General features: G+C 38.2%; 1 protein-coding gene across 5 annotated transcripts in view; it reads right to left on the minus strand.

Annotated features, from left to right (window-relative positions):
• Positions 1 to 6,288: 6,288 nt before the first annotated feature.
• The window catches only part of LOC139961051 (uncharacterized), a 45,551-nt gene continuing 30,001 nt past the window's right edge, over positions 6,289 to 21,838 (minus strand). For all 5 annotated transcript variants that reach the window (XM_071959882.1, XM_071959885.1, XM_071959884.1 and 2 more), the window contains 2 exons: positions 9,020 to 18,513; positions 6,289 to 8,105 (listed from right to left, as the gene is read on the minus strand). In XM_071959882.1, coding sequence (XP_071815983.1) covers positions 8,040 to 8,105; positions 9,020 to 18,513 — 9,560 coding nt within the window. In that variant the 3' untranslated portion in view covers positions 6,289 to 8,039. The remainder of the gene's footprint in view (positions 8,106 to 9,019; positions 18,514 to 21,838) is intronic.

A 21,838-nucleotide genomic window follows, 5' to 3' on the forward strand; every position in this document is an offset into this window, starting at 1 on the left:
TCCAAATTTGCACTTATAAAGAACACGTTTTTCTATCTTGTACTTTGGGACCACGTATCTCCCGAACGGAAGCAGATATGGACCTGGGAGTTGCAGATTTGGGCTCCTGAGCATCGATTACTCCCTGTTACGTCTTTTGGGCTAAATCTATTTTGGGTCAATTTTTGGCAATTTTTATTTGCGCCAAAAATAGGTTTTTTGTCTAAAAAGTTAAAAAAGTACCTCTTTTTGGTACCCAATTCCAAAATAAACTTCAGATTCGTAATCAGCGTGTCGCGAACTACCAGAAAAGATACACATTAATCGATTTTGCGACAACAATTTTTTGCACCTCAAACTCGAAAAAGTAAGACCAAAAAACTTTTACGACGAACAAAGGATTAAAATCTTTTGTTGCCCCTAAAAGTTTTTCCGTTTTCTATTGTTCCTCTGAAAAGTTGCAAACTGAGCGAAATAAAAGGGCGTTCGACGCATCTTGCCAGTGATACGTGATTTCAAAGCAGTCAAATCAAACCTTTGTTTGTCATCTTGAGTTTTATCTTGACATTTATGAATAAATGGGTCAAATTTTGGCATAAATTTTGGCAAAAACACGTATTTCTATCTTGTACTTTGGGACCACGTATCTCCCGAACGGAAGCAGATATGAACCTGGGAGTTGCAGATTTGGGCTCCTGAGCATCGATTACTCCCTGTTACGTCTTTTGGGCTAAATCTATTTTGGGTCAATTTTTGGCAATTTTTATTTGCGCCAAAAATAGGTTTTTTGTCTAAAAAGTTAAAAAAGTACCTCTTTTTGGTACCCAATTCCAAAATAAACTTCAGATTCGTAATCAGCGTGTCGCGAACTACCAGAAAAGATACACATTAATCGATTTTGCGACAACAATTTTTTGCACCTCAAACTCGAAAAAGTAAGACCGAAAAACTTTTACGACGAACAAAGGATTAAAATCTTTTGTTGCCCCTAAAAGTTTTTCCGTTTTCTATTGTTCCTCTGAAAAGTTGCAAACTGAGCGAAATAAAAGGGCGTTCGACGCATCTTGCCAGTGATACGTGATTTCAAAGCAGTCAAATCAAACCTTTGTTTGTCATCTTGAGTTTTATCTTGACATTTATGAATAAATGGGTCAAATTTTGGCATAAATTTTGGAAAAAACTGCTTACGGTTTTTAAAGGTGAAAAAACTTGTTGTCGCAAAGGCGATAAATGTGTATCTTTTCTGGTAGTTCGCGACACGCTGATTACGAATCTGAAGTTTATTTTGGAATTGGGTGCTGTGTGTGGGCGTGCAGGGGGGTGGGGGGGCCAACAAAACCTGATTTATGATTTATGAACAAAAATAGAAATCATATAGACAAAAGCCTTTCCCGGTCAGATAATTACACGAAATTGGTGTATAACAAAGACAAGGGTGTCTTCTACTCCACGTCTAATTTTAATGTCGATGGGTGTTTCAGAGAGGACAAGAGAGGAGGCTGAAAAGAAATGGTTTTCCAATTTGTACACTTATAAAGAACACGTATTTCTATCGGGTACTTTGGGACCACGTATCTTCCGAACGGAAGCAGATATGGACCTGGGAGTTGCAGATTTGGGTTCCTGAGCATCGATTACCCCCTATTACGTCTTTTGGGCTAAATCGATTTGGGGTCAATTTTTGGCAATTTTTATTTGCGCCAAAAATAGGTTTTTTGTCTGAAAAGTTAAAAAAGTACCTCTTTTTGGTAACCAATTCCAAAATAAACTTCAGATTCGTAATCAGCGTGTCGCGAACTACCAGAAAAGATACACATTAATCGATTTTGCGACAAAAAATTTTTGCACCTCAAACTCAAAAAAGTAAGACCGAAAAACTTTTACGACGAACAAAGGATTAAAATCTTTTGTTGCCCCTAAAAGTTTTTCCGTTTTCTATTGTTCCTCTGAAAAGTTGCAAACTGAGCGAAATAAAGGGCGTTCGACGCATCTTGCCAGTGATACGTGATTTCAAAGCAGTCAAATCAAACCTTTGTTTGTCATCTTGAGTTTTATCTTGACATTTATGAAGAAATAGGTCAGTTTTGGCAAAAACTGCAAGAGTTACGTACCCCTTACGGTTTTCTTAGGTGAACAAACTTGTTGTCGCAAAGTCGATAAATGTGTATCTTTTCTGGTAGTTCGCGACACGCTGATTCAGGAAACGTTGCCTTGACCATTACTTTAGCAACTAGGCAATCAAAAGAATTTAGATCTTTAAAAAAAAAATGTTAGTTTACTCACTTCGGTAAAGAAAATTGGTTATATTGTACCAATACCGTTGGGTAATGACATCTTCAACTGTTGTGGAAATGAACACGCACTAACCCGGACCCACTCCCTCCCCTTACCACCGCCACCCTCCTCGACACACCTTAGCAATTAATCACATATTAAATGTAATAGGCAGTGCTACAAAATAATGAGAGAGAAATAACCCTAATGTAAGCATATTTATAAGGCTTTTTCAGACCTACAATTTGATAGAACTCCACTTTCAATTGGTGCTAAAACCTCCCCTGGGACACAGTAGACTTTTCAATACGATGGGTCTGGGTTCCTCTCATAGAAATAGCCTGACTGCCGCAAATGCGATTTCCGTCCTATATTTAATAACTGTGGATAAATATAATAAAATGAGAACTAGTGATGATTTAATTTACATCGACATATATGAATACTGCTCCTGCATGCTCGTATATTAATCTTAGAATGCTCATACTTCTCAGACGGTACGAAGAAAAGTGTACTTATAATGTAGCAGGTTGTAAGGCCCAGTTTATTCTTACTTCAGAGACATATAATTAGAAACATCGAAATACTTTCCTTCCAAAATTTTATCTTCTCAAAATATTTCCCCAAATTGACCAAAACTTCAAGTAATTCAACTGAAATTGGAAAAACCGCGGGACGTAAAGCTAGCTCAAATTGCCAACACACAGTGTAAGTTGTTAACGTTTGTTTTTGTTCGCACTCAGTCCGTTTTGCTGACCACAATTTACCAGTCTCGTGTATAGATTATGTTTCACATGATTGAATGTGTTAATACTTCAGCGGAGAAGTCACGCCTAACAGTGTCACTATAGTCATGATTCTCGTCTTTTATAGCTTATCATTTGCACGATGGTAGATTAAACTGCGTCAAAGTTCAATACAGGGAATTTGAATGCAGCGTTTGGTCAAAACAAGTTGGTGGGACCACGGTATATCATGTCCCGTGACCACTGAAAAAAGTTGGTGGGGACGCGTCCCGCTGTCCCTACCAGTCCTTATCAGTGAAGAAATTGGTTGATGCCCACAAGGGAGTGCCGCAAATAAGAGATGGATCTCTCCTCTCTCTCTTTTTCTCACATAATTCTTGGACAAATTTAACTCACTTGCTCTACGTTACATAATTAAATGGAATTTTGAGCAAAATATATGGTCAGGGAATAGGGATCAATTCTTCACCTGACCTTAAACATGGCAATATTACAGAAAGGACATTAATTGTGGTCAAAATTATAAGAATATCTTCCTTAAACCATTGTCAAATGGATCTTTCTTAATTAATCGAGAACAGGCATGGCATAATCTTAGATTTTTTTCCTTCAAATTTCATTTCACAAATGATCAGTTCCCCTGGTTGCACCGTCTTCTCAACCTTCGACAACATTTCATCCTTAGGCAGCATGTTTCCTCGTGACACGCAGTAATGCATGCAGCTCTCATGATTCGAAAAGCGCGACCGTAAATACCTACACACGTTGTGTAAACGTCACCAAACGGCATCCGTAGTGACATCGTTTTTGAGACAAATTTCCTTTTTCATCATGCCTTTAATCTGCTATCCAAAGTTATCTTTTAAAGTGGTTGTAGTAATGATAACATTTAAGGACATTTGAGTCGTATTTCTGTATCGTATGGTATCATCTCGCTGAAATATTAATGAATGAATTTCCCGTACGTTTTCACGGTAGGCTTCTTCGTGGAAGGTCAATAGACGGATATAACATTAGGTCCTAATAATACGTTTCTGGTCCCCGTTTACCCACTCTTACTGCGACAGTTCCTCCACTATGTATCAACGGTGTCTTTTAAAAAACATCATTATAAACAACATTTTGAATAATCAATGACAACTTTGTTGTCTTTCTTAAATGTCTGTTGTTTAGACCCCAACTATAGCACGCTATCATGGAAAAGTTCTTGAAATTACGTAATTAACCTGTCTTGATCGGTAGATGACCTCTTTTTACTAATTAGTCTGCAACGCCTGCCACATTTTCTTGTATGAGGGTTTTGTGAGAACGCTGTATGTTTGACTACACCGTAGACATGAACACATTCAGTGTTTACACAATTAAGGAGTCTAAACAAGGGCGTAGGAACCGGGGGGCTGGGGGGGGGGCTGGCGCCCCCAGTGAAAAATATGGGGGCGGAAGTATCATTCCGCCCCCCCCCCCGCTCTGCGAGTCAGAAAACCCCTTTTTCATTTCCAAATGAGAAAAAAATCTCATTTGGAGCACCAAATTGCATCTATAAGGCCAGGTGAAAATGCAAAATTATTTACAAAATGGATTGGGTGTTGAAGTGTGCTATATTGCACCAAATTGCATCTGAGGCCACCTGGAAATGCAAAAAAATTCCAAAGGGGGAGGGGGACACCCCTCCCCCAGGCCGGCCATCAGTCTTCAGCCCCCCACTCAAAAGTACCTTCCTACGCCACTGAGTCTAAATGGTGTTAAGAAGTTATGCAATTATGCTAATTGTAGACCTGAGGTCGATTTACGATCAAGGCGATCGATTACGTAATCACAAAACTTTCCTAGCTATAGCGTGCTACATAAGCAAAAGAAAACTTCAGGACATTTCTTGGGATGATCAGAGGTCATAAATATTGACAAAACGCTGTTATCTATAGAGAGAGGGCATGTCAACACCACAGACGTGTTACTTACTTATGCTACGGGCTCTTAAATGTAACTTTGAAAAATTTATTAAGATTATTAAAACTACCAAGTTTTTCTTTACAATTTTGTAAATCACGCACTTAACCGAAATCAGCACTGGTCTATGAGAGCGATGGCAGCCATCATTGTCCTGAAACGTTATTGTTAATAGCCTCCTCGAATAACATTGTGTAAAGACAAATCCACCAGCATAATGGTGCTTAAAGTGTGTGATAACATAGTATCGTTGGAACTTGAAATAATAAAACAATTGTATGTATAAGTCGGTCATTCAAAGTCAGTTTTCAATGATCTTAACCATCGCATAGCATGTCGGCACTGGATTCTGCAGTCTGTTCAACGACTGCTTCATGAGAGAATAGACCTGTCGTACCATAGTAACTACAGATAATTGTATGTTTACCAATTATGTTAACTTAATTAAAGACATTAGAAGAAGGATCTTGTACATCTTCTCTACCACATTACTGGCGTTGGAAGCTATCAATAAGTGAGGGCCAGAAAATGGGTCGGATCTGTGTCTTCACCAGAATAATTTTGTTTTGTGCGATGGCACAGCAGGGATATTTAAAATTTGACTAAGTTTGTTACCAAAATTCTACTTTGTTAACAGTAGGCCAAGGAATATCAGTGTTTCTTAGAGTTATGTCACAATTTCCTCTAATTGTACACATTTTGGAGAAAATTTGAAAATTAGACAGGAGAGAAGTATATGACACAAAAAAATCATTTCACTGCCTGAAACTGTTTTTGCTGAAACAGCTAAATGGTTTAGCACTGCTGTAAAGTGCATCCAAAGTGGGAAAGTGTGTGGGGTGCAGATGTACCCTCTGTCCCCAGCATTATTATGTTAAAGTCTTCTAAAGTTGATAGCTTTAGGTAACATTTAGTTTTGTCCATCATTGTCCATTGAAAATAGTTGAATGGCTCCTTTTGTTTGGGTAGCTATCTCATTTCCAAGATATTCACTTTAACTTATTCTATATCTCTGAAGTGCCCCTTTAATGCTAAACTGATGATGATGATTATGACAAAGCAACATCCATTTCACAAAAAAATTCTCAAAGAGAATAGGTCAACCCCCCCATGCCCCCCCCCCCTCCTCCCCCATATAGAACTGGTGTTTCTATCCTGCCAGAGATGATTATTTTCAAAATAATATATCTTTCTTCCAAAAAATTTGACCATACATATGCATGTTGCAGTGATCATAAACACAAATCACTTAGATTCGAGTAGCCATAGGACAAAATCCTTGACAAGCCAGACACGGAGAAAGCAACCAAAAGGCAAAAAGTTCAATAGACAGCGTTCAGGTAAAAATTCATTAAAATCACAACTTTATTTTTTAGTTTTGCTCAGTAACATGAAAAAGAAATCCTTCTTTAATAGGAAATATGGTGAAGGCTGCTACACATCTGATTTATGAATAATGATCGGATAAATATCATGTAACTATGGTAACAGAAGTCTTTCAAATGATGATTATCAGTTTCATGGCTCGTTAGTGATCAACTTTTAACAACTTTGAATGGTTAATTTGTTTCAATACAAAAGATTTGTTAATTATAAAAACAAAAGTTATTGAAGTAACTGTTTCCTACCACTTCTTACTGGGAATATGGCTACCTTGTACTAACATCTTAAACTAATGCTCTTTAACCTAGAGAATTTCTGTTACATGTGACATGGTATAAGAAAACACTGGTACGAAAGCACTATATCTAAGTGAATACTAAAAATGAAAAATGAAATTAATGTATTAGTGGTTTTAAAAGATGAATAAACAAAAATAGAAAACAAAGGAGTAAAATGTTGACTTTCTTCTTTCAAGTATCTTGACTTTATAGTATATTACATGTTTCAAGTATATTACATAGTTTATCATAACTACCTGACTATTTCACATCCACACCTTTCCATGTGTCGTCTCTGGTATATTGTTAAAGATGAATAATAGATAGGCATAATATCCATGTCTATGGAATAATGCCACACTTTATGAAACAAGTCCAGTATAGGGACCAATTTAAAGAGAGAAGAAACAAACTCATTTGTGGTTTCACAAGCAGAAATTTCTCAAATTTCATTCATCTAGAAATGCAGGACTAGCTACTTATAATCATCAGAATCATTTGTAAATCTTGAATGATGCTCTCTTACTTTTGCTATCAATCATGCTGTACTGTTTACAGTTCATTTTTTCTTTGTAAGATATCATGGTCACATACTTCTATCCTATTTGTTTAATCTCTGCCAAAGAATTCCTTGTTTCCATCCTCCATCAAGACCTTTTTTAATGAAGCTATTTAGATTGCCTATGTATAAAGTACACTCTAGTGAACTTTTGCTTTACAGCAACCCATGACTGGTTGTTAAGAGACAACAGAACCATCCAATACAACCCTTCCATTTCCTTTACTAGAAGAAACTATGCACCTCTCTATACAATTTATCAACATAGTTCACTAACTCGTCACAAAAACTGTTCAAAAGATAAAATGAGAGTCCAGTTTATTTTATTTTCCTTTTCTCAGAACAGGAATAAACAGTGATGTACCTCAGTTTCCACAAATGAAACCTCTTATACTCTAACGATACAATTAATTCAGCACATTTTAGCTCCAATCAACTCTACCATATAAAACAAAAAGAATAGAAGTATTTAAAAAAAGAAAATTGGGTTGTCTTGTGTTTAATGGAAATGTAAACCAAATCAAGTGCGGTTGTGTATCTTGCAGTTTTAATAATTATAATATTAACACAGTGTCCTGCTTTGATGGGTTCTCTACCCGTGCACAGTGATTGCACTCTTTTCTGATGGTTGTGACTCTTGTTGCTTCGGATATGCACTCGAGGGGCCATAGTTCTCACCTTCACTCAGCTGCCAACAAAGTTCCAATAGTAATATTTGGTAATGAGTATGTCAATGGATATTGATGGACACAGTGACTGGTTACAAGCAGCAACTGAGATTCTCTGTAGATCTGTATGCAGTCCATTCTGATAGCAAGTTCCACCACTTTTCAGATGTATTGTATGGTGTGACTGCCAACAGTAATTCTAAGTTCAGTAGTAGGGGTGGTACCTGACCGAGTGAGGCACCTGTAAAGGTCTACTTGGAAATTGCTGTGACTAGAGAAAAGAAAACCATCAACTATTATTCAGCCTGTTGTAAATTGTACTGAACATTAAACTTGCAGTCAAAGCCTCTATAATGTGGGATGCATATCTCTACTCTTTCAAATAATTTCCTCAAATGAAAATACAATACGGAAAGACAATGGAGTGAGAATAATGAATTTCCAATATAGTCTGTTGATCTCAGAGGTCAAATATTTAATTATTATATGACTATTTTATTAATGGGTCAAACTATGCTGAAGACCAAATATGGTCACCTATTTTCAAGATACTAAACAAAATAAGTGAGGTTTATCTGATGCTTAAATCTAGGGAATATGTTGGTGAGTGGGACATTTAATGTACTTAAATATCAGGTAAATACTGATGAATATAAATTGGACCAACTTACAAAGCTGTGATAGATCAAGTAAATTCAGTTCTAGGCTGCATATGCACTGCCTCTCACTTAGCTTTGCTACTGGGGCAAGTACCTTAACACTGTAAATGCTTGCGATGGCCAAATTTGTAGTTTATAATAAATATTTACCATAAAAACCAACACTTAATTATGGACCTCTTGCAAGGAATTTTTATAAGGCAAATACTCTGTGCTAGAAGTCAATGTTACCATTTTTGACATGATGCATTTTCCAACACACTGTCCGTTAAATATGAGAGATAAAATTTTGATCTTCTTTTTGAAGAATTTGTCATCTAAAACACAAAGAGAAATATGGCAATTAAGTCATACCATTGATAACTGTTAATCCCAAAGTGACTGACATGGGACCCAAACTATCTCAAGTTATCACTTAAGTCTGCAAATGGCTAATAGCATATTTTGAACCAGAGTTAACCTTGTCACTTCTAGAGGCTTTCCAAAGCAAAGCAACTCCTTCATAATATGCTTTACATCCACTCACCTGTAAGGTGTATACCATTTCATCTAGCTCTAAGAGTTGTTGGATGTCATTGGTGTCTGCGGCCAGCTTTAGTATGTTGATATCCAGGGTCTTAGCTCTACTTTTCTTGGCATTCGTCACTTCACCAGGTGTTGATTCTGGTTCACATTCTTCGGCATTCTTCAACAAGCTTTCCTGGTGCTTCAAATCCCCCATGGACTTAAATCTTCCTTGGGCTGTGTTAAGAGCTGAAAAAATGTCCTTTGGTGGTGAATTCCTCCTGATTTTGGGTGACATAAAAGTGTGGTCCCACATGAGCTGGTTCATATTTGGCTGTTTCAAGCGTCGCCAATGGACGAGACGAGAGGAATCAATCTGTGAAGGCACATATGGATGAAAACGCCTGCTTGGTCTTGTGGTTGATGGTTTGCTCTTTCCCGATGATGAGGATGATGAAGAAGGTAACTGCTTGTCTTTCCATTTGCTTTCAGATGTCACTATTCTGGCTGGCTTTTTATCAACCTGTTTAACAATTTCTACTTTCCTGATGTTTTCAGGCACTTTCCTTTCTGCTTGGCTCTCTTCATTACCTTTTATAGTACTCACACCTGTACCTTCTGTTGCCTTACTCTTCAAGTTAGTTTCTACTGAAATGCTTTCCTTGTTTTGTTTATCTCCAACAGCTGCTTCATTCCTCTCTTTCTTCTGTGTATCACTCACAACCACTCCAACCAAACTTTCTATCCTTTGTGTATCAGTGAGCTTAACTACACTTCCTTGTGTGCCACTTTGATTTTTTTCTTCCACACACGGTTCCCTCTCTCTGTGCTCTACCTTTGAAGAATTCTCTTCTTGTAGATTCTTCTTTTCCGCTCCCAGCTTCGCTTCTGTTGCAGTTGTAAGGTCATCAGGTGGTGCTGCTTTAGATCCTGTTCTGACTTGCCCAGATGTTTGGTAAACTTTATTTGAAACAGTCGCTTTTGGGAGAGGAACTACAATTGAAGACTTCAATGTGACAGGTGAGAGACCAACTTCATCCACCACTGTCCAACTATTGGTTCTAGTTGGGGTCTTAAGCTGGCCAGAATAGACTTCACTTAACCTCTGGTTACTGACGGGAGACTTATCTTTGATGATCACATCCTCTTTCAAACTGTCTGTTGTCTTACATTGAGCATTTTGCCCAGTTTTATCCACACAATTGTCTCCCTTCAAGTAGCTTACTTGATTCCCAATTGTGGAAGACGTATCAGTAGCATCTTTACTAACTTTCTTTGTATTTCTTAGCTCTGTCCTTAGACGTTGCAACTGAACAACCGCAGTTTTCAAGTTGATCTTCACAGTCCTTAGGTTTGGATCTACAGATGTAATCATGGACGAGGGTTTGACGTCTTTCTCTGTCTTGGTATGATCCTTTCCTTTTGTTCCAAGTTTAGGGATTTGAAAGCCTCTCTCTAATGGCATGCTGGGAAGAAATGCTAGCTTCATCTTCTTTGCTGCAAGGGGAGAGGATGTTCCACATTTCCTTTTCTGCAGATTGTCAACCCCTTTGGTAGATTTAGGGGAAGTATTCATTGCTCTCTGACCTTTGCCTTTCTTGGTGGGTGATTTGAAAGTCACAACTCTTTTTGTTTCCTTTACATGAATACCTTCCCCAACACCAGATTTCTCATTCGTTCCATGGAGTACTTTCAGTTTGGGCTTTACTGTATTGGGGAGCAGTTGTTTAGTAATAGCAACTCTCCTTCTGGAAGTGGTCTGTTTATCAACATCTATCTCACTACCGGAGATCTTGCTTTTCTTTTTCTTCTTACTTTTCTTCTTGGGAGGCTTTTCAATTGTGCTTTTTATTGACTTTGATGATAATTCACTCTTTGAACCAACCTTTAAAGAAGTCACTGCTTCATCTGATGTATCCCCAAAAGAATAATCTCTGATGGGTGGAGGCACATTCTTGGTTATTCCACCACTGTCTGCCTTGGCAAACAACTGCCTCCCTTTGTCATCAGCAACAATGGGCTTGGATTTAAGCTCATCTCCACCACTGTTTGTCATATCCTTGACAATTACTTTTCTTGGTGGTTCATCACATGTTTGTTCATCAGATTTTCTCATCACAAGTCCTGATAGTGAATTGCCATTGAGGGTCTTAGAACATTTCACTACATTATCTGTGTCAATTTGATCTTCTTCAGCCTTGAAACTGTCCAACGAATCCTCAAACAATAGGAATTCATCAATTGAATCATTATCTCCAAGAGACAAAATGTCATCATCAACAGACACTGCAAGTCCATCCAGCTCCTGGTTGACATTTTCTTTGGTGGTCGATGAACCACAAACTGTCTCTGTTTGGTCATTTTCAAGAGAAGCGACATTGTCATCACATGTTGAACTTCCATGAGACTTGAGGACTGGTGAACAATGATCTTTCGTCTGATGGGTATCATTTGAGAGTAGACACCCATTCATTGTTGCAACAGTTACTGTATCATATGAGCTGGTAGATGGCATACAGGTCTCTGTCTTGGTTAAAGTATAGTTTATATCATGTTTTCTCATGACTTCAACATTCTCCTGCATACTTTTGTCTTCAATGGATGTACAAATAGGTTCAGCAGAACTAGGCATATAGCGTACTTCTTCTGTTTTCAATCCAACCTTATCAAAGTGAGCATCTTTCCCAAGTGTACACACATCAGCTTTACAATTTTGCAGTATATTACCACTGGAAACAATCTTGTCAACATATCCTTTGATACCAGTCTTTTCTTCGATAACAACTCCTTGGGTCTGATTATTCATTTTTCCACTTGATGTATCCACTTGGCTAACACTTTCATTGACCACAAGTGATTTGGAGGCTGTAGCACAACCATGCACAGGATCACATTTCTTCATGCTGAACTCATCTGTGTAAGATGAACTCTCCTTATGAACAAATTCCTCAACTGGTTGTTGAATTGGACAAGGAGTGCTTTCATTTGTCATAACATTGGCTTCACATTTGGCATAGTGCTTTGATGACAAGCTGTCCCATCTAGTCATATGTGAATTGTAGGAAAGCCCTGAATTTTCAAGTCCAGTAGTATCTTTCTTTGTCTTGAGAACTAACAGTGATTCTGGAGCTGAATCCACTTGAAAACCATTGCATGAAGAAACTTCACCATCATTAATACCAATATTTTGTGATAAATTCTCTCCTAACTGGTTTGACACCTCCGAGGCACTGTGAGTAGGAATGCTACCAATGTTCACCTGTTCTTCAGAGCTAACATTCACACATGTCTTGTCTTCACATACATCCTTACAGATTAAACAAGGTTTGTACTGTCCCTCACAGTTCACATTATCTCTTCGATCAGCATAATTTGCATGTGAACATTTCTTTGGTGATGAATTCACCTTTTCTTGTTTTTGAGTAGTGATAGAATCAATACCCTTGTTCAGCATATCCTCTGTTTGACCTTCTCTGACCTTCACTGAAGGAACCTTGTCGTCTCTTGTTGTTATACTAGTCATGATTCTGTTGATCCCTTCCTTTGTTGCAGACATTGACACTTTGGCAATTACCTCCTCAGTCAAGATTTCATCTGTTGTTGATGCATCATCTGAAGAGATTATGGGAAGTTGTTTGCCTTTTCCACACAAATCGTGACTGGACAGCATCTTTAAACTGCATTCTTGCTCACTCTTCTCTCCACTCTTGTTAACATCACCAGCCACTGAAGTTACATGTTTATCATTACCTCTCAGAGTGACCATATCGACCACATTTTGATTGTCTGCTTCGGAGGAACCTTGAAAAGATGAGCATTGAGATATTTCGCTTGTCACAAATTCAAGATTAGGAGGTCCTTTGGAGTGTACTTCCTTCCTCTCTTTTTCAGTTAAATGTTCCACAGGTTTTAAGACATTGAAGAAACCATCATCAGAGCTAGTTGGAGGTGATGGAACTTTGTCTATTAAGGACAATTCAGGTTCCTCAACAGGTTTCACACTTTTACAAACACTTTTTGATATTTGTCTTTGGTTCCCAGGTAAACCATGGCCAATCACAGCTGATGACTTTGGTGTCTTGACTATATCACTTTCCCATAGGTGCCCTTCTTTAGATTTCTGTATATCACTTGCTCGTGGCTCACGTGGAATGCCTACTGGGCTTTCGGTCACACCTCCGTTCATTTTCCTTTGAATTCCATTTACATCAGATTGTCTAAGGGTCGTGAAGTTTAAGCTAGTGAAAGCACCTCTCATAAAATGCAAGAGTGGTTGCTGTTGTACCAATGAAAGATACAAGTTTGGTTGTAGTATGTAAGGTGCTCTCACTGCTGGTGTGAAGTATGGTGATGAATATGGCAGATGTCTTGGGGATGATGAAGTGAACCTAGTTAAAGGGTTAGAGGTAAGGCTTGCAGTATCCTGATTCACACTAGAAAATGTAGATGATTCTTTTGGTTGATGAGACAGTGAATGTTCGGTGGTTCTTCCAAGCTTTAAAGGCAATAGCAGTTGATTGTATGGTTGTGGGGGATTCCTGTAGCCATTACTAATTTGAACCTGGTGTACCTGCTGAGACTGTGATGAACTGGCCAGTTGGACAAAAGTCTTCTTATCACATCTGGATCTGTCTTCACATTGGTGCATATCTGTTCCATTCTTTAGACAATATTTGTCATCCAGTTTGTTATTTTCCTGGCAGTGCTCTTTTGTCTGTACAGGGCTTCTCTTCTTTTGACGTGAAAACAAAGAGCGATGCACAAAAGTAGCAGACTTCAGGGCTGAGGCAATTTTTATTCTTTTAGACAAAATCTTGTATGTATTTTGCACAGTTTTAATTAGTGTGAGTCTGCTTGGAGAAGACAATCCAATACCTTCAGCTGAGAAGGAACCAAATACATTACGATGCAGAAGTGAGGTAGTAAAGTCCTTCTTAAAGGGCAAAGTACGGGGAGACGTTCCTGGTATTTTTAAGGGACTATGACATGTGGAGAGAATTTTACTTTGAAATTTCCTCCGTCCAGCCTCAACAAGCGATGAAGAAACAACAGTGGTTCCACCATCAATTGAGCACCTTGAGACTTTACATGCAAGGTCATTAAGACAGAGGACAGCTCGTTGCACTTCTTCAGGATTTTGTCTTTTTGATGCTTGTCTAAGTTTCTTAGGTTTCATCTTCTTTCTTCTCTCCTTGGTATCTTTCACTCTCCACTTAAGATGCCATTTTGTTCCCTTGAAACCATCTTCCTTCTTTGATACCTGAAAACCTTTTATTTTCCTTAAATCCTTCGCAACCTTTCCAGCATGTTTCTTCAGTTTCTTCAATGTCTCTGTTCGTAGTTCATCCACCAAGCTCTTTAGTTCTTTTTTGTTTTCTAAATTGCTTGGTGACGATAACCTTTCTGGAGATATCATCTTTGCATTTTGTCTCTTCCTTTGTTGATCAGGCAACTTTTTCAGAATTGATTCTGTTCCTTTACCAATATCTGAATCCACATCTTTGGGCTCTGTGTGTGTGCTGTCCATAACAGTACCTTCAGAGTTACATCTTGACAGCAAAGATGCCATAGCCCCAGACTGGAAGACTGCAGGTTGCAACTGACCGACGCTGGCATTTAAGCCTTGTTTCTCTTTCCAAGATGTCTTCTTTCCAACTTCATTTGAGAATGGTTCAGAAGAGAAACATTTATTTTCCACAAAGTGCAGAGGATCCTCTTTTGAGCAGCCATTTAGGTTTTTTTTAGTGTCCCTTCCTTCACATATGTCTTGTCCTGTTCCCCTGTCTAGCTGTTGATACCCTTCTAGCTGTTCATCCAACATTCTCATGATTTCTGGGGTTGATATCGTCTCATCATCACCAGAGTGACCTCCAGGTTCAGTGCCAGCACATTCATAATCTGGCAAGTCTTTGGTAGGTAGAGTATCATTGTGAAACACTTGGTTTACCTCCTGGTGATACTGATTTCTAGAATTAGGGTGTTTAGATGGAGAATAGGAAGTGCTGTCAATTACCGGCACACTTTTCTTCCCTATCATATCTTTGTTAGTTGCAGCTGTGTGAAGGAAATACTTCTGTTGGGAATTTTCTGCTTCTTTAAAGAAATTCATTCCAACTTGCATGCCTCTTGATTGCCAATTTGCAGTAATGTCAGGGTGATAGGGCTGGGGGTGTAGCTTACCATGCAGGAGAGGTGTGGATTTTTCAAAAGGGTCATCCAGTATCCCACTATTACCTGAACTACATGGTAGCACTGGGTCCTCATCCCCTTCTAAATCATTGTCTGATATTAAAGTCATCATTTCCTGATGAAGAAGTCCATTTGGCCTATTGAAGGTAGTTTTGAGAAACCTTTGATTCTGGAAAAACTTCTCTTCTATTGTTTGCTTCTTCAAATTTCCATCAAATTCACTGTGTTCCACATTTGATGAAACACTACTCGACTGAGATGCTGAACACTTGAATGCAATTGCAGCTGGACTTTTCAATGCAGTTCCAAATAGGATAGATAGCAATTTGCCATCTCCTTTAGTTTGACGGATTGGTGTCACAATATGGCTGTCACAAGAAGGAAAAGATGACTGAATTGGTGAATTTTCACAGCTGTCAAGGTCTGTAGTATCATCCATGCTGATGCGATTTGTAGTAGCTGTATCCAAGGCAGCAGTATCAAAGAAATCTAGATAAGTTGCAAGAGGATCAGACGGCAAAAGGAAACTGTTATGCAAAGATGAGGTGTCATCACTACAGTGTGAAGTGTCACGACTACCATCTTCGTCATCATAACCCTGTGGTGTCAACTTATGATGACTGTTGTTCTCCGATGCAGTTAGTTTTCTGCTTTCATCCTGATGCAACACTCTGCTATTGGAAACAAATTGATCATTAACTTCAATGCTCCCTAGACTTTGTACATGGGTAGGACCTTGGTCTTCACAGGTTTTGATGTTCTTTGTCACTTCTCTTTGATCACTAGAAGCAAACAAAACTATACCATTGTCAATCTTAGATGTCTGTTGTACATCAGACCTATCCAAGTCAGACAAGGTGTGCATCTTTGTATATAATGAACTTGATGAATCACAATCAGTCCCAGGTAATCCAGGAACATCTGATGCAAGATTAGCCAGCGTTTGCTCTTCATACATTTCACTACCTGTATTGTAAATCTTACAGCCAGGAGCCTTGGCAAGACATTTTTCATCTTCATGTGTTATCCTATCAGGCTGCATCTCACCATGTTTGTCATAGATACCATCCATCAAATGTGACACAGACCTTATTTCAACTTTGCTATTACCTCGTAATCTAGCATTGCCATCTTCAAGTTTCTTAACACAATCAACTTCTTTATACACAAAATTCACTTCAATCTCTGGACTTGGGCTGTTGTCATCACTAAAGGACATATCTAACAACCCTGAACAATCATCACTCCCACTAATGATTTCATATCCTAAATTGTCTTCTTTTCCTGGAGTTTCGAAGGTGTGTAATTGTTGTAACATCTCTTTAGAATGTACACAAGCTCCTTCATCTCTAAGAAGATGTTGTAGCAGCTTCTCTTTCACTTGTTTACCAGCCCCTACCAAGGTGGGAGGTTGTAGCAGCTTGTCTTTCAAATCTTCATCATGTCCTCCCAAGAAGGGAGGTTGTAGCAGCTTCTCTCTCAAATGTTCATCACCTCCTCCCAAAAAGGGAGGTTGTAGAAGCTTCTCTTCCACATGTTCATCACCTCCTCCCAAGAAGGGAGGTTGTAGCAGCTTCTCTTTGACATGTTCATCACCTCCTCCCAATAAGAGAGGTTGTAGCAGCTTCTCTTTGACATGTTCATCACCTCCTCCCAAGAAGGGAGGTTGTAACAGCTTCTCTTTCGAATCTTCATCACCTCCTCCCAAGAAGGGAGGTTGTAACAGCTTCTCTTTCAAATCTTCATCACCTCCTCCCAGAGGTTGTAGCAGCTTCTCTTCCAAATTTTCATCACCTCCTCCCAAGAAGGGAGGTTGTAACAGCTTCTCTTTGACATGTTCATCACCTCCTCCCAAGAAGGGAGGTTGTAGCAGCTTCTCTTCCAAATTTTCATCACCTCCTCCCAAGGAGGGAGGTTGTAACAGCTTCTCTTTCACATGTTCATCACCTCCTCCTAAGAAGGGAGGTTGTAACAGCTTCTCTTTCACATGTTCATCACCTCCTCCCAAGAAGGGAGGTTGTAGCAGCTTCTCTTTCACATGTTCATCACCTTCTCCCAAGGAGGGACGTTGTAGCAGCTTCTCTTTCACATGTTCATCACCTCCTCCCAAGGAGGGAGAGTGTTGCAGCTTCTCTTTGACATGTTCATCACCTCCTCCCAAGAAGGGAGGTTGTAACAGCTTTTCTTTCACATGTTCATCACCTCCTCCCAAGGAGGGAGAGTGTTGCAGCTTCTCTTTGACATGCTCATCAACTCCTCCCAAGAAGGGAGGTTGTAACAGCTTCTCTTTCAAATGTTTATCACCTCTTCCCGAGATAGGCGGTTGTAGCAGCTTCTCTTCCAAATGTTTATCACATCCTCCCAAGAAGGGAGGTTGTAACAGCTTCTCTTTCACATGTTCATCACCTCCTCCCAAGGAGGGAGGTTGTAACAGCTTTTCTTTCACATGCTCATCACCTTCTCCCAAGAAGGGAGGTTGTAACAGCTTCTCTTTCAAATGTTCATCACCTCCTCCCAAGAAGGGAGGTTGTAACAGCTTCTCTTCCACATGTTCATCACCTCCTCCCAAGGAGGGAGGTTGTAGCAGCTTCTCTTTCACATGTTCATCACCTCCTCCCAAGAAGGGAGGTTGTAGCAGCTTCTCTTTCACATGTTCATCACCTTCTCCCAAGGAGGGACGTTGTAGCAGCTTCTCTTTCACATGTTCATCACCTCCTCCCAAGAAGGGAGGTTGTAACAGCTTTTTTTTCACATGTTCACCACCTCCTCCCAAGAAGGGAGGTTGTAGCAGCTTCTCTTTCACATGTTCATCACCTCCTCCCAAGAAGGGAGGTTGTAACAGCTTCTCTTTCACATGTTCATCACCTCCTCCTAAGGTGAGAGGTTGTAGCAGCTTTTCTTTCATATGTACACCAGCTCCTTCTGGAGTGAGAGGTTGTAGCAGCTTCTCTTTCAAATGTTCATCACCTCCTTTACAAGTAAGAGGTTGTTCAATCTTCTCTCTCTTTCTTTCTAATGTGAGAGTTTGTTGGACATTCTCTTTCAAATGTGCACCAGTGTTTCTTAAGGTGTGATCTTTCATACATAGATACATTTGTGGTGACTTCTCTCTCAAATAGGCTTTTTTCTTTGATTTTCTTTTCTTCTTGTGGCAGTTCAACTTATTTGAAGTTTTTGAATATTTGTTACAAACAGAATGCTTTCTATTCTTTGGTGTGCTAAATGGAATTGTTGCTCTAAATGACAGCTTATGAGAGGTTTGTCTTCTGACTACCAAATGTTGCCTTTCCAGTGTTCTGACCACAAACCCATTTCCCTCATTGGTGACTGCAGAAAAAAATGCATATAAAAATTAACAGGGCTTAGAGTGTATCCTTTATGAAACAACATTATAGACAAAGCAAATGATACATCAGCCTTCAACCATGCTTGTTGTGACCATTTCCTTATATTTTCCACAGTAGCTCATTTCAAATGTGTTTTGATTTTTGCTTAAATCTGAAAAATATTCCAATACATGTAAGGCTTTTGGACAAAAAAATCTTCCCTTGAAGGCTTGATACCACTTGAAAATTAACAATGTTCAGCTCTGTTTACGAAACAAAATCATATCTGTAAAATGATATATTCCTTTCTGCATATAGGAATGTTAAAAACTAAATGAAGTATGCATAAACCAGAAAGTATGTTATTGTTAATCTGTGCAATTAACAATTCTTGGCACAAAATGGAACCTGAAAAGCATTAATTCAAATATGAATCATAATTTTAGTAACACAAACAGGAATCACAATACACCAAAGTTATATGAAATACTTACAGAAAATATCAAATAAATCAGAAAAAAAGTTAAGTGTGTCAACTTACATTATTCTCTTTTCAGTACATCCATATTCGTGAAACAATATCACCAGTTTAATGTGATAAATACCTTCCATTGCTCTCCACCATCACATCACTTCTGCCTAATTTTTCTTTCCATCTTCATTTTCCAACTTCCTTTATTGTCAAATTACTAGCTCAACCTATCCAAACTCACCAAGACACCCTTTCAATACTTGATTAATTATTTTCTATCAGGAAACATTTCATACAGAAGTATGGAAAAGTATATTGATTGCCACATATTAAGAAAGACCATAATGAAAACATTTCATGGTTCCTTGCTGCTGCTCATTGATTTGATTAAGAGGGAACACTCCAAGTATGTTATGATGAAGCATTCCCTTAAGTAATGTGTACAAACTGTTGTTACCAAAATAATGCTAGTCAGTGCCCTTCATATATATGCATTAAATATTTATAGCTCACATCAGCATGTGTCTGCTATCTACAGATATCACTAATCCATTTTGTTTTTAAAGATCAAACATGATTTTCACATATGTAACTGCACTTTGATATATAATCCCTCACCCAGTAAACTCATCATTAGTCACTACATGAGTACCAAAAACAATTAGGTCCACCTACTCACTAAAAATGGTAATGATCAATAATTGCCTTGGGAAGTTATTAATCATACAAACTTGTAACCTAAATAATGCTAAGCCATACCTCCTCATGAATACACACGTATCAATTGCAACACACATTGTGTAGGCTACCTACCAATAACACACTCACGTTTATGAAACTGTGACTTATGATTGTCAAGTAATTGCAATTTGAAGATTTTGACGTTTGACTCTGTGATCTCATTAATATTCATTATATGAGCACCAAAATCCATATGGTTTATCTAATCATTTTGGACCACCCACCCACCAAGTATGTTATTGATCATTCATTCCATTGTCTTGTTATTTTGCATACAAACTTCTGTTACCAAAATAATACTCAGCCCTGCCTCCTCATAAATATGCATGATATCAATTGCAAGACACATCAGCATGTAAAGGTCATCTACCAATTCACCATACCAAGTTTGAAGACTCCCTAACTTGTGGTTGACAAGTTATTGCAATTTGAAGATATTGACATTTGACCCTGTGACCTCATTAATATTCATAACATCAGCACAAAATTAATAAGGTTCATCTAATCATTCTGGACCATCCACCCACCAAGTATGGCATTGATCAATCATTCCCTTGTCTAGTAATTGTGCAAACAAACTTGTTACAAAGTTCCCCCTAGCCCGCCTCCTCATAAATATGCATGATGTCAGTTGCAAGAGGAATCAGCATGTAAAGTTGGTCTACCAGTATCACCATACCAAGTTTGAAAAACACTTCAACTTTAATATAGTTGCCAAGTTATTGCAAACAATTTGAAGATTTTGATGTTTAACTCATCAATATTCATGATATGAGCACCAAAATCAATAGGGTTCATAAATTTATTATGGACCACCTACCCACCAAGTATGGCATTGATCAATCATTCCCTTGATGAGTTATCATGCATACAACAAAAGTGTCACACATATACCAGCAAGATTACAAAGGTTCCTTTGCTTTCAGCAAGGAACCAAAAATGCTGTAGCAACAGTCATATGGTACAAGGAAGCAGACAGATATATATGTTCAGGTAGAGGTTTGTGCTCAGGTTAGGTATATGCAGATTGACAGCAGTGTAACCAATTGGATAAAGTGGTAGTGCAACCGCAAATCACAACCTAAGATTTAACAATTTGATGGTAAATCAATACATTTGGCATCTAACTAACACCCCATATGTACTCTTATTCTAATTCTAGGTTACACTTTATATTGTATATTTTCAGGGATATTTTTGTAATGGATAGGGATCTTTGTGTTGATCTGTCGAGACAATAGAAGATTGTTAATTCATCCAGCTAATCTTATTGGTTTTTTTTATATGATTCCCTTTTGCATTAAATCAGCTCTTCTTTGTTTGTCATTTTTAATTCAGCACTGACAGGTTTTAAATACTTTACTAGGCAGTAGAATGCTTCATATGCTAAATAACAATTTCTGGTTGTCATACAAACAGCTACTTATTTGTCCCTTTAAATTCAGCACTGACAGGTTTTAAATGCTCTACTATGCAGTAGGATGCTTCATATGTTTAATAACAATTTCCGCTTGTCTTTTAATAACAACAGCATTGCATGCTCTGAAATGACAGCAAAATTTATGTTGAGAGAATATTAAATCGATGTGGTTCTAAATGGAACATTCCTTCTGACTGGGTTAATACATTCATGATGCATATTGATTGATTGATAAAATTGTATGAGACATGCTTATTAAAATCCATGCCATTATTTTTAATCAAATTTATATTTACATTTTACAGGCAAGATAACATGCAGTAGTTAGTGTATATGCAAATTAAACAGGTTACCTTGGTTACCCAATGGGCTCCATACTGTGTCCTAGCTTCAATTTATTCCTTTACATTCTTTGTTTGTTTTTAATTTTCAGAAGGGCTTGTTAGTATTCTTTTCAAATGCAATTCAGTCACTCAATTTTCAATCACCATTAAATCAATTGTTCCATTAAAATTCTATAAACATTGTCTGATAATATGAGTACTCATTACACATCCCAGAAAGGATGAGATGTTTAAGAAAATGAAAGAGCAATTTTTTATTTTTTATTAATAATACAACGCATAAGCACAGGTCTTGGCCCTCAGTTAAAGACAACACTAACAATACAACTATCCAATTGAATTCTTGGAA

Source organism: Apostichopus japonicus, chromosome 20, assembly GCF_037975245.1.
Source record: "Apostichopus japonicus isolate 1M-3 chromosome 20, ASM3797524v1, whole genome shotgun sequence".
In the NCBI taxonomy this organism is placed as follows: Eukaryota; Metazoa; Echinodermata; class Holothuroidea; order Aspidochirotida; family Stichopodidae; genus Apostichopus; species Apostichopus japonicus.